General features: G+C 48.5%; 1 protein-coding gene across 1 annotated transcript; it reads left to right on the forward strand.

Annotated features, from left to right (window-relative positions):
* Window positions 1-2109: 2109 nt before the first annotated feature.
* On the forward strand, window positions 2110-13484 carry RPS19 (ribosomal protein S19). The gene is made up of 6 exons (XM_063942390.1): window positions 2110-2155; window positions 3770-3840; window positions 4833-4933; window positions 12201-12384; window positions 12745-12799; window positions 13419-13484. Exons 2-6 carry the CDS (start codon window positions 3770-3772, stop codon window positions 13446-13448), a joined length of 441 nt encoding a protein of 146 aa, XP_063798460.1. The 5' UTR covers window positions 2110-2155; the 3' UTR covers window positions 13449-13484.
* Window positions 13485-13719: the final 235 nt, after the last annotated feature.

A 13719-nucleotide genomic window follows, 5' to 3' on the forward strand; every position in this document is an offset into this window, starting at 1 on the left:
CTGATATTCTAGGGCGCCGTGATTCAAAAAAGTTTGGAAACCACTGAGCTCCTAAGGGTCTTAATGAAGCACTTTCGTTTAACAGCTTTTTATGACAATGTATCATTACATTGATGGCTGGTTATGCATAATACTTATGAAATAGTATGTTGAGTTATATTAGTGGAGTGTATTCAATTCATAATTTTGTTTCATTCAAATTTCTCTGATTGTGACATGCTATGTAGTATTTGATACTATTTAATATTACTATGTCCATAGTTGTGATTCAGTACTCGATGCTGCTTCTTTTGTATGGTGAAGGGTTAATTCACATTTGTAGGTTAATCAGTCGGAACCGGGTGACGTCAGCGGAAATTAGACGGACCGGGTTTCCTGTGACTGAGTTTGCACATGGTGATTTACATGGTATAAAGGTAAGAAATGTTTTAATGTTTATATATGCCTGACGAAGGTTTGAAATAATACCGAAACGTTGCTGAACTATTTGGGAGCTTGGACCCGTTTTTTTCGTCGGGTGTATTTATTACTCACTGACACATTTTAAAAGACCCACAGGTGGAGCAAATGATTTCACTTGCAATCCTGTGAGGAGACCTGGAAAACATGAACTGTTGGGGGTACTTGAGGACCGAGGTTGAGAACCACTGCTCTGGAGGATTATATCTGGAGTCTGCCCATGCCCATGGCAACATCCCATCTTAATTAGAACTCCAATCTTATTAAATTTACCCCTATATATTCTGGAACACTTCATTTGGATTGGTTTACACTGCCCCTAGGGATGGCCATCGACCATCGATGATTCAAAATCATCAATGGTTTATGGCCGATGTAGAATACTTCTGCCAGACAGGGGGAGAACCAGATGATGTAACCAAATACTTTTTTTATGTTTTTTAAATGAGGTGTCGGAACACGGAGCTTAGCTCCTCCGCTCCTGACACGAGCAACACCCCTCCCCTGTATTCTGATTGGCCCATGGGCTAGTCAGTGAAAACACGACCATTGATAGTCATCCACTCAATAGTTGGCTGCTATCGATGGTTACATGCCATATTGCCATCGATGGCAATGAAATCGATGGCCATCCCTAACCAACCCTACTGCAAGGGTGTTTGTTACGCCTCTAGATTACCCGCAGCTATTCAACATTTTCTATAGCACACCATTATAAATATTTATTTTAATTATGTTTGTGAGTGTAAAAAAAAAAGTATATAAGTACGGCATATTTATTGAGCTCCTTATTCATGGCCAATTTTTTAAGTTAGGCTCCCAGTTATGTTTTTGGGGTGTGGGGGGGGGAGCCTGGTGTCTGGAGAGAACATACAAACTGCAGACATAGCTAACTGTAATTGAATTTGTGACCTCAAGGCTATTAGGCAGCAACTCTGACCACTATGCCACCATGCTGTCCATGTCATACATAATACAGAAAACAGAGCATATACGTATTTATCCGCAGGTAGAAAGCTCCTGCTTCACTGAGGGGAGCACAGCCATTCACTATACATATAATGCCACTCAGGATGCCTTACAATAAACAAGGAGAGGCGGCACACATCCAACCGGCAGTTGTACTACACGTGCCAGCATACCACGAGGTGTCAGACCTAGGACATAGCACGTTTGCTCTCGCTGTCCGGCACCTACACTGACTGACACATCACGTTACGTTACCCCACGCCATATATCTCCTCCCTACACCGTGATGATGGCTGTAGGCTAAACGATCCTAACTGCGGATAAGGCTAAGGGCACCCATATTCACGAGTACAGTCAGAGAACTGAAACACGTGACGCACGTACCCCTTATATGGAACACGCCAGCCAATCCACTGTCGAGAGGATACGACAACGAGGATTGCGTGGCCTATCAGCTGCAGCAGCGACATATGACACATGCAGCCACACCCCTTGTACGGAACATGCCAGCCAATCCACTGTCCGGAGGACACGACAACGAGGACAGCGTGGCCTATCAGCTGTAGCAGCGACGTATGACACACTTAGCCACACCCCTTGTACGGAACACGCCGGCCAATCCGCTGACTGGAAGGCTCTAGGGGGCGTGGCGTAGCCTCTCTCCCCTTCATCAGCGCCCGGGAAACCCCGTTTGCCCCTTTTCTCTTCCCGGCGTTACAGCGAGAAGGTGAGTGCGGCCTGTGGCGGCCTAGGAGCCGCGGTGTTTCCTGGTGGTGTATCGCTGCAGAAGGATGGATGTGAATCGGCAACGTGAGGCCTAAGTAACGGCCTGATCTGTGCTTCAGGCCGCGGCGTTTCCTGCCAGTGTCATGTGTAACACATGGTCTGTGCTAGTAGTACACTCGGGGGTGAAGGGCCGGAAGCGCCTCTCTCTGGTTCCCAGAGGCCAGTGATCGTGTGAGCTGCATGGTGCTACTGTGTCCCGGTACACGGCTGTTCCTGGCACATGGACTGGCACCATGGGACTCGGGCGCTGGCTGTGCACATGTGACTGGGGGGCATTGGGTGGTATGCCGCGCGGGCTGTGTGCACGGGTCAGTGGCTGGACACCTGGCAGGTATTGTGCTGTATGGCATCCGTGGCAGGGGACATGGAACTGTGCCGTATTGGTCAGTGGTTGGAAACATGAGACTGGACAGCATGTGATGCTAGCTGGGTACGTGGGATTGTGCTGTATGGGGGCTTCTGGCTGGGGACGTGGGACTGTGCTGGATGGGGGGTGCTGGCTGGGGATGCGGGACTGTGCTGTATGGGGGGCGCTGCCTGGGGATGCGGGACTGCTGGATGGGTACGTGGGACTGTGCTGGCTGGGGACGCGGGATTGCTGGATGGTGGGACTGCTGGCTGGATGGTGGGACTGTGCTGGCTGGGGACGCGGGATTGCTGGATGGTGGGACTGCTGGCTGCATGGTGGGACTGTGCTGGCTGGGGATGGGGGACTGTGCTGGATGGGGGGTGCTGGCTGGGGATGCGGGACTGTGCTGGATGGTTACGTGGGACTGTGCTGGATGGTTACGTGGGACTGTGCTGGATGGTTACGTGGGACTGTTGGTTACGTGGGACTGTTGGTTACGTGGGACTGTTGGTTACGTGGGACTGTTGGTTACGTGGGACTGTTGGTTACGTGGGACTGTTGGTTACGTGGGACTGTTGGTTACGTGGGACTGTTGGTTACGTGGGACTGTTGGTTACGTGGGACTGTTGGTTACGTGGGACTGTGCTGGTTACGTGGGACTGTGCTGGTTACGTGGGACTGTGCTGGATGGGGACGCGGGACTGTGCTGGATGGGGGGGGGGACGCTGGACTGTGCTGGATGGGGGGCGCTGGCTGGGGACGCGGGATTGTGCTGGATGGGGGACGCTGGCTGGGGATACGGGACTGAGAAAAGGTCCACAGTTTAAGAGAACTGATAGGTTCTGCCCGGTACAGTAAGATGAGATGGGGCAGAAGCTTGTTAGGGTATGGTTACTATGGTCACAAATTGGATAGTGCCCCTCCTATGTATTTCACTAGTAGTGTGCTTTAACTGTACAGACTGTCAGTGCCTACTCTGCAGCCCTTACTGTCATACTCCGCTTCTGTCTTATGTCACTCTAATGAATGGCTATGGTATGTCCTGCGTCGATAAGCGTTGGGAGCTGGGGTGAACGTGCACTTATCCTGTGGGGAAATGGAGAGCAGTTTGCACCATTATACTGATCAGGGGGATTTTGTTTCCACATAAATGCGAGTACTTTATCCTTATTGCTGCTTATATGTAATTACCTGTTCTTTTTCCAGATGCCTGGAGTGACGGTGAAAGACGTCAACCAGCAGGAGTTCGTCAGAGCCCTGTCTGCCTTCCTCAAGAAGTGAGTTCTGCCTGCCTGTGTGGTCATGGTAGCCGTGGGCAGGTTACGTCTGCTCTGTGTACTTGAGGGAGGTGTAGAGAAGAGTCTAAAGTGTCACCCATCGTAACCAGCTGCCTTCTACCTATATTATATATAGAATGTACTTTATAAATATCAGCCAGAAACCGATGGTTATGGGAAATCGCTCCACTCTATAAATATCAGCCAGAAATCGATATAGGTATTGGCAACTGCTCCACTCTATAGAAGGCTTAATACATCTCATCTTTAATATTGTCTAATCTGAGAAGTCTACTTGTCTTCTGATGTCCTCCTATACCCATTTTTTTTGCAGAGATTACAGAATTTGTGAGTTAGGCTAAAACATGTAAGCCGCCGGGCATCGGTATGACACACTTCTGTGTTTAGGAAAGCCTCACTTCTGTAACCAGACATGTCCCTTTATTATACAAGTCCAGTATATACTTGCACATATAAATGTATTTTATAGTAGTAGTTTTGGAACCATACTATGCACCCTTTACAGCACCCATGCTTGCCTTCATCCCGGGCACATTCTACTTGCCATCCTTGTCGATATAGACAAACATGGGACACTTAAGGTGTGTACACACAGTGAGATCATTGGGTGCAGTATGGTATGCCGGCGGCTGGGCTCCAGGCGACCAGCATACTGGCGCTGGGAGCCCGACCGCCGGCATGGTGAGTGCAAATGAGCCCCTTGCGGGCTCGGTGGCGCGCTACGCGAGTCACGCTATTTATTCTCCCGGGGGGGAGAGGAGAATATCTGTCGGTATGCCGGCTGTCGGGATTCCGGCGCCGGTATACTGTGCGCCGGGATCCCGACAGTCTGCAACCTGAAGACCACCCAGATCATTGCTATGCCCGATTTTGACAGGTCTCTAGTCTAACCTTGTTTGTTCATTGGAGGTGGGATTTGTAATTCCTTATACCGTAATCTGCTGTACTAATCGGGATTACTGTTGCTGCAGGTCTGGTAAACTTAAAGTACCTGAATGGGTGGATACAGTTAAACTGGCAAAACACAAGGAATTGGCACCATATGATGAAAACTGGTTCTACACCCGCGCTGGTAAGCCATGGTTCTTACATTGTTAAAAACAACTTTCTGATCTGTTACGAGCTGTTGCTATAAATACTATTTGTTGTGTATACAGTATATGGACAACGGGGCTAATTCAGACCTGTTCGCTCGCTAGAGGCTTTTTGCAGTTCTGCATTCGCATAGTTGCTGCCCATAGGGGGAATATATTTTAGCTGTGCAAGTGTGCAAACGCATGTGTAGCAGAGCTGTACAAACTGATCTTGTGCAGTCTCTGAGCAGCCCAGGACTTACTCAGCCGCTGCGATCACTTCAGCCTGTCCGGTACCGGATTTGACGCCAGGAACCCTCCCTGAAAACACTTGGACGTGCCTGCGATCCGCTTTGTACCCGTGGCGCGCCTGCGCATTGCGGTGCATGCGCAGTTTAGGCCTGATCGCCCGTTGTACGAAAACGCAGCCTAGCGAGCAGGTCTGAATTAGGCCCAATGTCCATTCTCTGCTGGCGTTTGTTTTCAGGAAAGCTATTACTCACATTGGAGCATTTTAGGTTTACATTAGGTATTTGGCCTGCAAAGAAGATCTCTAGCCTCCTAACAGTCGTATTTTAGTTAGCACTGCTTGAGCACAGGGTGATTTAATCAGTAACTCAGTCATTTTTATGTAATCATTTGGGCTCAAGCATGGATAGCCTTTAAACTGGGCTGTAATGTGACTTTTAAAAGTGTTTTTGAAACATTGACTTAGTGTATAATAGCATTTAATAAACTCAGACTGAATTAGTAGCCTGTAAGTTGCAAATATTGGTGTGATTTAGATGCGTTTTTTTTTTTTTTCTCTGACGTCCTAGTGGATGCTGGGAACTCCGTAAGGACCATGGGGAATAGCGGCTCCGCAGGAGACTGGGCTCAAAAGTAAAAGCTTTAGGACTACCTGGTGTGCACTGGCTCCTCCCCCTATGACCCTCCTCCAAGCCTCAGTTAGATTTTTGTGCCCGGCCGAGAAGGGTGCACACTAGGGGCTCTCCTGAGCTTCTTAGTGAAAAGTTTAGGTTTTTTATTTTCAGTGAGACCTGCTGGCAACAGGCTCACTGCTTCGAGGGACTAAGGGGAGAAGAAGCGAACTCACCTGCGTGCAGAGTGGATTGGGCTTCTTAGGCTACTGGACACCATTAGCTCCAGAGGGACCGAACACAGGCCCAGCCTCGGAGCTCGGTCCCAGAGCCGCGCCGCCGGCCCCCTTACAGAGCCAGAAGCAAGAAAAGGTCCGGAAAAATCGGCGGCAGAAGACATCAGTCTTCAACAAGGTAGCGCACAGCACTGCAGCTGTGCGCCATTGTTACTCAGGCACACTTCACACTCCGGTCACTGAGGGTGCAGGGCGCTAGGGGGGGGCGCCCTGAGCAGCAATGTAAAACACCTTGGCTGGCATAAATACACCACATATAACCCCCAGGGCTATATGGGTGTATTTTAACCCCTGCCAGAATTACCAAAAAAGCGGGAGAAAAGGCCACCGAGAAGGGGGCGGAGCCTATCTCCTCAGCACACGGGCGCCATTTTCCATCTCAGCTCCGCTGGAAGGACGTCTCCCTGACTCTCCCCTGCAGTCCTACACTACAGAAAAGGGTAAAAAAAAGAGGGGGGGCACTAATTTGGCGCAGTTTTATATAAACAGCAGCTATATAAGGAAAAGCACACTTGATAGTGGTATTCCTGTATATATATATATATAGCGCTCTGGTATGTGCTGGTATACTCTCCCTCTGTCTCCCCAAAGGGCTAGTGGGGTCCTGTCCTCTATCAGAGCATTCCCTGTGTGTGTGCAGTGTGTCGGTACGATTGTGTCGACATGTTTGAGGAGGAAAATGAGATGGAAGCGGAGCAATTGCCTATTATACAGTTGTCACCCCCTGGGGAGTCGACACCTGAGTGGATGAGCTTGTGGAAGGAACTGCGTGACAGTGTCAGCTCCTTACGACAGACAGTTGACGACATGAGACAGCCGGCAAATCAGCTTGTGCCTGTCCAAGGGTCTCAAACGCCATCAGGTGCTTTAAAACGCCCGTTACCTCAAATGGCAGACACAGACACGGATACTGACTCCAGTGTCGATGATGAGGAGACAAACGTGACTTCCACTAGGGCCACACGTTACATGATTGAAGCAATGAAAAATGTATTGCATATATCTGATAATACAAGTACCACTAAGAAGGGTATTATGTTTGGTGAGAAAAAACTGCCTGTAGTTTTTCCTGTATCCGAGGAATTAAATGAAGTGTGTGATGAGGCGTGGGTTTCCCCCGATAAAAAACTGATAATTCCTAAAAGGTTATTGGCATCGTACCCTTTCCCGCCAGAGGATAGGGCACGTTGGGAAACACCCCCAAGGGTGGATAAAGCGCTCACACGCTTGTCTAAACAGGTAGCACTACCCTCTCCTGATACGGCCGCCCTTAAGGAACCTGCCGATAGAAAGCTGGAGAATATCCTAAAATGTATATACTCACACGGGTGTTATACTGCGACCAGCAATAGCCTCAGCCTGGATGTGCAGTGCGGGCCTGGCGTGGTCGGATTCCCTGACTGAAAATATCGTTACCCTTGATAGGGACAGTATATTATTGTCTGTAGAGCATTTGAAGGATGCATTTCTATATATGCGTGATGCACAGAGGGATATTTGCCGACTGGCATCAAGAGTTAGCGCGCTGTCCATTTCTGCAAGAAGAGGTTTATGGACGCGGCAGTGGTCAGGTGATGCGGATTCTAAAAGGCACATGGAAGTATTGCCTTATAAGGGGGAGGAGTTATTTGGGGTAGGTCTATCAGACCTGGTAGCCACAGCAACTGCTGGAAAATCCACATTTTTAGCCCAGGTAGCTTCTCAACCTAAGAAGACGCCATACTATCAGGCGCAGTCCTTTCGGCCCCATAAGGGCAAGCGGGCAAAAGGCGCCTCATTTCTGCCCCGTGGCAGAGGGAGAGGAAAAAGGCTGCAACAAACAGCCAGTTCCCAGGAACAAAAGCCCTCTCCCGCCTCCACAAAGTCCTCAGCATGACGCTGGGGCTTTACAAGCGGACTCAGGCACGGTGGGGGCCCGTCTCAAGAAGTTCAGTGCGCAGTGGGCCCACTCGCAAGTGGACCCCTGGATCCTTTTGGTGGTATCTCAGGGGTACAAATTGGAATTCGAGACGTCTCCCCCTCGCCGTTTTCTAAAGTCTGCTTTACCGACGTCTCCCTCAGACAGGGAGGCAGTATTGGAAGCCATTCACAAGCTGTATTCCCAGCAGGTGATAATCAAGGTACCCCTCCTACAACAGGGAAAGGGGTACTATTCCACACTATTTGTGGTACCAAAGCCGGACGGCTCGGTAAGACCAATTTTAAACCTAAAATCCTTGAACACTTACATACAAAGGTTCAAATTCAAGATGGAGTCACTCAGAGCAGTGATTGCAAACCTGGAAGAAGGGGACTATATGGTGTCTCTGGACATCAAAGATGCTTACCTACACGTCCCAATTTACCCTTCTCACCAAGGGTACCTCAGGTTTGTGGTACAGAACTGTCACTATCGGTTTCAGACGCTGCCGTTTGGATTGTCCACGGCACCCCGGGTCTTTACCAAGGTAATGGCCGAAATGATGATACTCCTTCGAAGGAAGGGAGTTTTAGTTATCCCTTACTTGGACGATCTCCTGATAAGGGCAAGATCCAGGGAACAGTTGGAAGTCGGGGTAGCACTATCTCAGATAGTGCTGCGCCAGCACGGTTGGATTCTCAATTTTCCAAAATCGCAGCTGATCCCGACGACACGACTTCTATTCCTAGGGATGATCCTGGACACAGTCCAGAAAAAGGTGTTTCTCCCGGAGGAGAAAGCCAGGGAGTTATCCGAACTAGTCAGAAAGCTCCTAAAACCAGGCCAAGTCTCAGTGCATCAATGCACAAGGGTTCTGGGAAAAATGGTGGCTTCTTACGAAGCAATCCCATTCGGCAGATTCCACGCAAGAACCTTCCAGTGGGATCTGCTAGACAAATGGTCCGGGTCGCATCTTCAGATGCATCAGCGGATAATCTTGTCTCCAAGGACAAGTCTCTCTCCTGTGGTGGTTGCAGAGTGCTCATCTTCTAGAGGGCCGCAGATTCGGCATTCAGGACTGGGTCCTGGTAACCACGGATGCCAGCCTGAGAGGCTGTGGAGCAGTCACACAGGGAAGAAATTTCCAGGGCTTGTGGTCAAGCCTGGAGACATCACTTCACATAAATATCCTGGAGCTAAGAGCCATCTACAATGCTCTGAGCCTAGCAAGACCTCTGCTTCAAGGTCAGCCGGTGCTGATCCAGTCGGACAACATCACGGCAGTCGCCCACGTAAACAGACAGGGCGGCACAAGAAGCAGGAGGGCAATGGCAGAAGTTGCAAGGATTCTTCGCTGGGCAGAAAATCATGTGATAGCACTGTCAGCAGTGTTCTTTCCGGGAGTGGACAACTGGGAAGCAGACTTCCTCAGCAGACACGACCTCCACCCGGGGGAGTGGGGACTTCACCCAGAAGTCTTCCACATGATTGTGAACCGTTGGGAAAAACCAAAGGTGGACATGATGGCGTCCCGCCTCAACAAAAAACTAGACAGGTATTGCGCCAGGTCAAGGGACCCTCAGGCAATAGCTGTGGACGCTCTGGTAACACCATGGGTGTACCAGTCAGTGTATGTGTTCCCTCCTCTGCCTCTCATACCCAAGGTACTGAGGATCATAAGAAGGAGAGGAGTAAGGACTATACTCGTGGCTCCGGATTGGCCAAGAAGGACTTGGTACCCGGAACTTCAAGAGATGCTCACAGAGGACCCGTGGCCTCTACCTCTAAGAAAGGACCTGCTCCAGCAGGGACCCTGTCTCTTCCAAGACTTACCGTGGCTGCGTTTGACGGCATGGCGGTTGAACGCCGGATCCTGAAGAAAAAAGGCATTCCGGATGAAGTCATCCCTACCCTGATCAAAGCCAGGAAGGATGTAACTGTACAACATTATCACCGTATTTGGCGTAAATATGTTGCGTGGTGCGAGGCCAGGAAGGCCCCTACAGAGGAATTTCAACTGGGTCGTTTCCTGCATTTCCTGCAAACAGGACTGTCTATGGGCCTAAAATTAGGGTCCATTAAGGTTCAAATTTCGGCCCTGTCGATTTTCTTCCAAAAAGAACTGGCTTCAGTTCCTGAAGTACAGACGTTTGTCAAGGGGGTACTGCATATACAACCTCCTTTTGTGCCTCCAGTGGCACCTTGGGATCTCAATGCAGTTTTGGGATTCCTAAAATCACATTGGTTTGAACCACTTTCCACTGTGGACTTAAAATATCTCACATGGAAGGTGGTAATGCTGTTAGCCCTGGCTTCAGCCAGGCGTGTCTCAGAATTGGCGGCTTTATCCTATAAAAGCCCTTACCTAATTTTTCATACGGACAGGGCAGAATTGAGGACTCGTCCTCAATTTCTCCCTAAGGTGGTTTCAGCATTTCACTTGAACCAGCCTATTGTGGTGCCTGCAGCTACTAGGGACTTGGAGGACTCCAAGTTGCTGGACGTAGTCAGGGCCCTGAAAATATGTTTCCAGGACGGCTGGAGTCAGAAAATCTGACTCGCTGTTTATCCTGTATGCACCCAATAAGCTGGGTGCTCCTGCTTCTAAGCAGACTATTGCTCGTTGGATTTGTAGTACAATTCAGCTTGCACATTCTGTGGCAGGCCTGCCACAGCCAAAATCTGTAAAAGCCCATTCCACAAGGAAAGTGGGCTCATCTTGGGCGGCTGCCCGAGGGGTCTCGGCTTTACAACTTTGCCGAGCAGCTACTTGGTCAGGGGCAAACACGTTTGCTTAATTCTACAAATTTGATACCCTGGCTGAGGAGGACCTGGAGTTCTCTCATTCGGTGCTGCAGAGTCATCCGCACTCTCCCGCCCGTTTGGGAGCTTTGGTATAATCCCCATGGTCCTTACGGAGTTCCCAGCATCCACTAGGACGTCAGAGAAAATAAGAATTTACTTACCGATAATTCTATTTCTCGTAGTCCGTAGTGGATGCTGGGCGCCCATCCCAAGTGCGGATTGTCTGCAATACTTGTACATAGTTATTGTTAACTAAATCGGGTTATTATTGTTGTGAGCCATCTTTTCAGAGGCTCCTCTGTTATCATGCTGTTAACTGGGTTCAGATCACAGGTTGTACGGTGTGATTGGTGTGGCTGGTATGAGTCTTACCCGGGATTCAATATCCTTCCTTATTGTGTACGCTCGTCCGGGCACAGTATCCTAACTGAGGCTTGGAGGAGGGTCATAGGGGGAGGAGCCAGTGCACACCAGGTAGTCCTAAAGCTTTTACTTTTGTGCCCAGTCTCCTGCGGAGCCGCTATTCCCCATGGTCCTTACGGAGTTCCCAGCATCCACTACGGACTACGAGAAATAGAATTATCGGTAAGTAAATTCTTATTTATTTTTTATCAATATCAGATCAGCTATTGCTTTTTATTTATTTCCCCTTTAAATTTAGCGGCTAAATAAAGACTGACTGCAGCTGGCAGGATGTTACGTTTGTGGACACCCATAGAAGGGTAATCTCCTTCCCCGCTGGTATTCTGATGGCGGCATAGTACCCCTGTCGGGATTCTGGCTTCGGTATTGAGACAGCCGGGATCTTGACGGGCGGTATGTTAACCGCATACTGGCCTTTACAACTTTGTAGCTTCCAGTAGCGGTTTATCATTTGGGTTAAATGTCAGTAAATACTGAATGAAGAGGGAGACTTATTAGATTGCCAGGTAACAATCGATGGAGCATGTCTCGGCTGTGATTTTTAGGGGTAACCATAGCTGGTACTGGCAGTTACTCTTCAGTGATTATAACGCAGAGTGTTCTACCAGTGTACACTCGGGAAAAGTTGTAAAATCAGGGTTTGCTTGAATGCTTGCGTATTCTATATGTGGTGCATACTCTGGCTTGAGAGATTCAGAAAGGAAGCAATATCTAAAACGTCTCTTGTAACCAGTGGGCATGATAAAACATCTGTATGTCTCGTGTGACTTTTAGTCTGGTAAACCGACATCTCTCCTAATAGTGAGTGTTGTGTATCTATGTGAATATGGTTTGTTCCTGGATCCTATAACAATGTATATAGTAAGCATTAAATTGTGAGTATTAAAAATAATCCTTGGCAAAGCGTACCCTAGACCTGAGAAGGGGTTACCATGTACTCATCTGGTCCATTTATTTAATAGATTAATATTTTGTCTTTCAGCCTCCACAGTTCGTCACTTGTACCTCCGTGGTGGTGCTGGTGTTGGCTCCATGACGAAAATCTATGGTGGGCGCCAGCGTAATGGTGTTATGCCAAGCCACTTTAGCCGTGGGTCAAAGAGTGTGGCACGGAGGGTACTGCAAGCTCTGGAGAACCTGAAAATGGTGGAGAAAGACCCCAATGGGTAAGTATGTTACTGTGGATGAGGCATTGTGCAGTGCTTGTAGCCAAAGCTGACCATTCCATTGGAATCCCTGTACCATGGCAGAGCTCGTGCAGTTATGTGGACATTGGATGTGTTCTTATATTCCTGTATGTATTAAAAAAACAAATCTCCAAAATCTCTAGAGCGATTCCCTAAGTACACTGTACACACTACTGCTAGTGTGCTTCATACGGCTATAAAGTTCAATGCGTTTCCTCACGGCAACAGAAGTTACATCACAAGCTGCGGTCCCTTCCTAGGGACAGAGACACGAGCCTCCAGAAGTACTGCTGCCTTGTTCATGTGATTACACGTAGTAACTCTATTATCCTGTTACAGTGGTCGCAGACTGACTCCCCAGGGACAGAGAGACTTGGACAGAATCGCTGGACAGGTGGGCTTCTTTAGTAATCTCCTTTTTATGTCTTTATTGTAGTTGTGGCCTTGAAGTAGTCGGGCATTCTATACAAAATGCCCAACATCATAGTGTCTTGGCCAAAAGTGTACATTTCCTATAAGGACTATGCAACAACATCAACAGATTGTTCTCTAAATCCAGTAGCTGAGACGCAAACTTTCTAAGATAGACAAGTGTTTGTGTGCCTAATACAGATGTACGGTGTTCTCTGCAGTTATACAGTATCATACAACCAATATGGTAATGCTGCAGGAGGCATCTGATGAAATATCTCCTGACTGCTTCACCGATCTAAGTCCCGCGTCCAGATCTTACTTGGATTGGCTGTTGAAACTCCTATGCTGTGGCCAGCAAGTTTGTGTCCGAAGACACAGACCCTTGGCATGGCACCCTTACAAGACTGTGGCATCACCCTGTTTTGTAGAACGCACCCAGTTTACAAATGTAGCATGTCAGTCATGTTGCAGCAGACCCACAAACATCAACTACGTATATAAGCCATCAGGGTTGCATACATCTCTGAATCAGACCCCTTATCCTATGAGCTGTCTTATGCTACTGTGGTGTTTGACCTTAGTACTTTTTGTCTTTGCAGGTTGCAGCCGCTAACAAGAAACAACATTAAGTGAATTTTCAAACAATAAATATCCTGCTCCCGAAATCTTGGCCTCGTTGGTTTTTCTGTTAAATAGTTTGACCTGTTGCTTGCATGTAGAAAGTGCTTGGAAACCAGTTGTGGTGTTGCTTCAAAAGTGTAATCTCCAAAAATAAACACAATAGTGTAGTTACTTGGACTTAAGTATTCATCCCAAGTAATGGGATAATCCTTTTCCGGATGGTGTAATGGTTAGCATTACTGCCTCACAGCACTGAGATCATGAGTTCAATTCCCACCA

Source organism: Pseudophryne corroboree, chromosome 10 (genome assembly GCF_028390025.1).
Source record: "Pseudophryne corroboree isolate aPseCor3 chromosome 10, aPseCor3.hap2, whole genome shotgun sequence".
NCBI lineage: Eukaryota > Metazoa > Chordata > Amphibia > Anura > Myobatrachidae > Pseudophryne > Pseudophryne corroboree.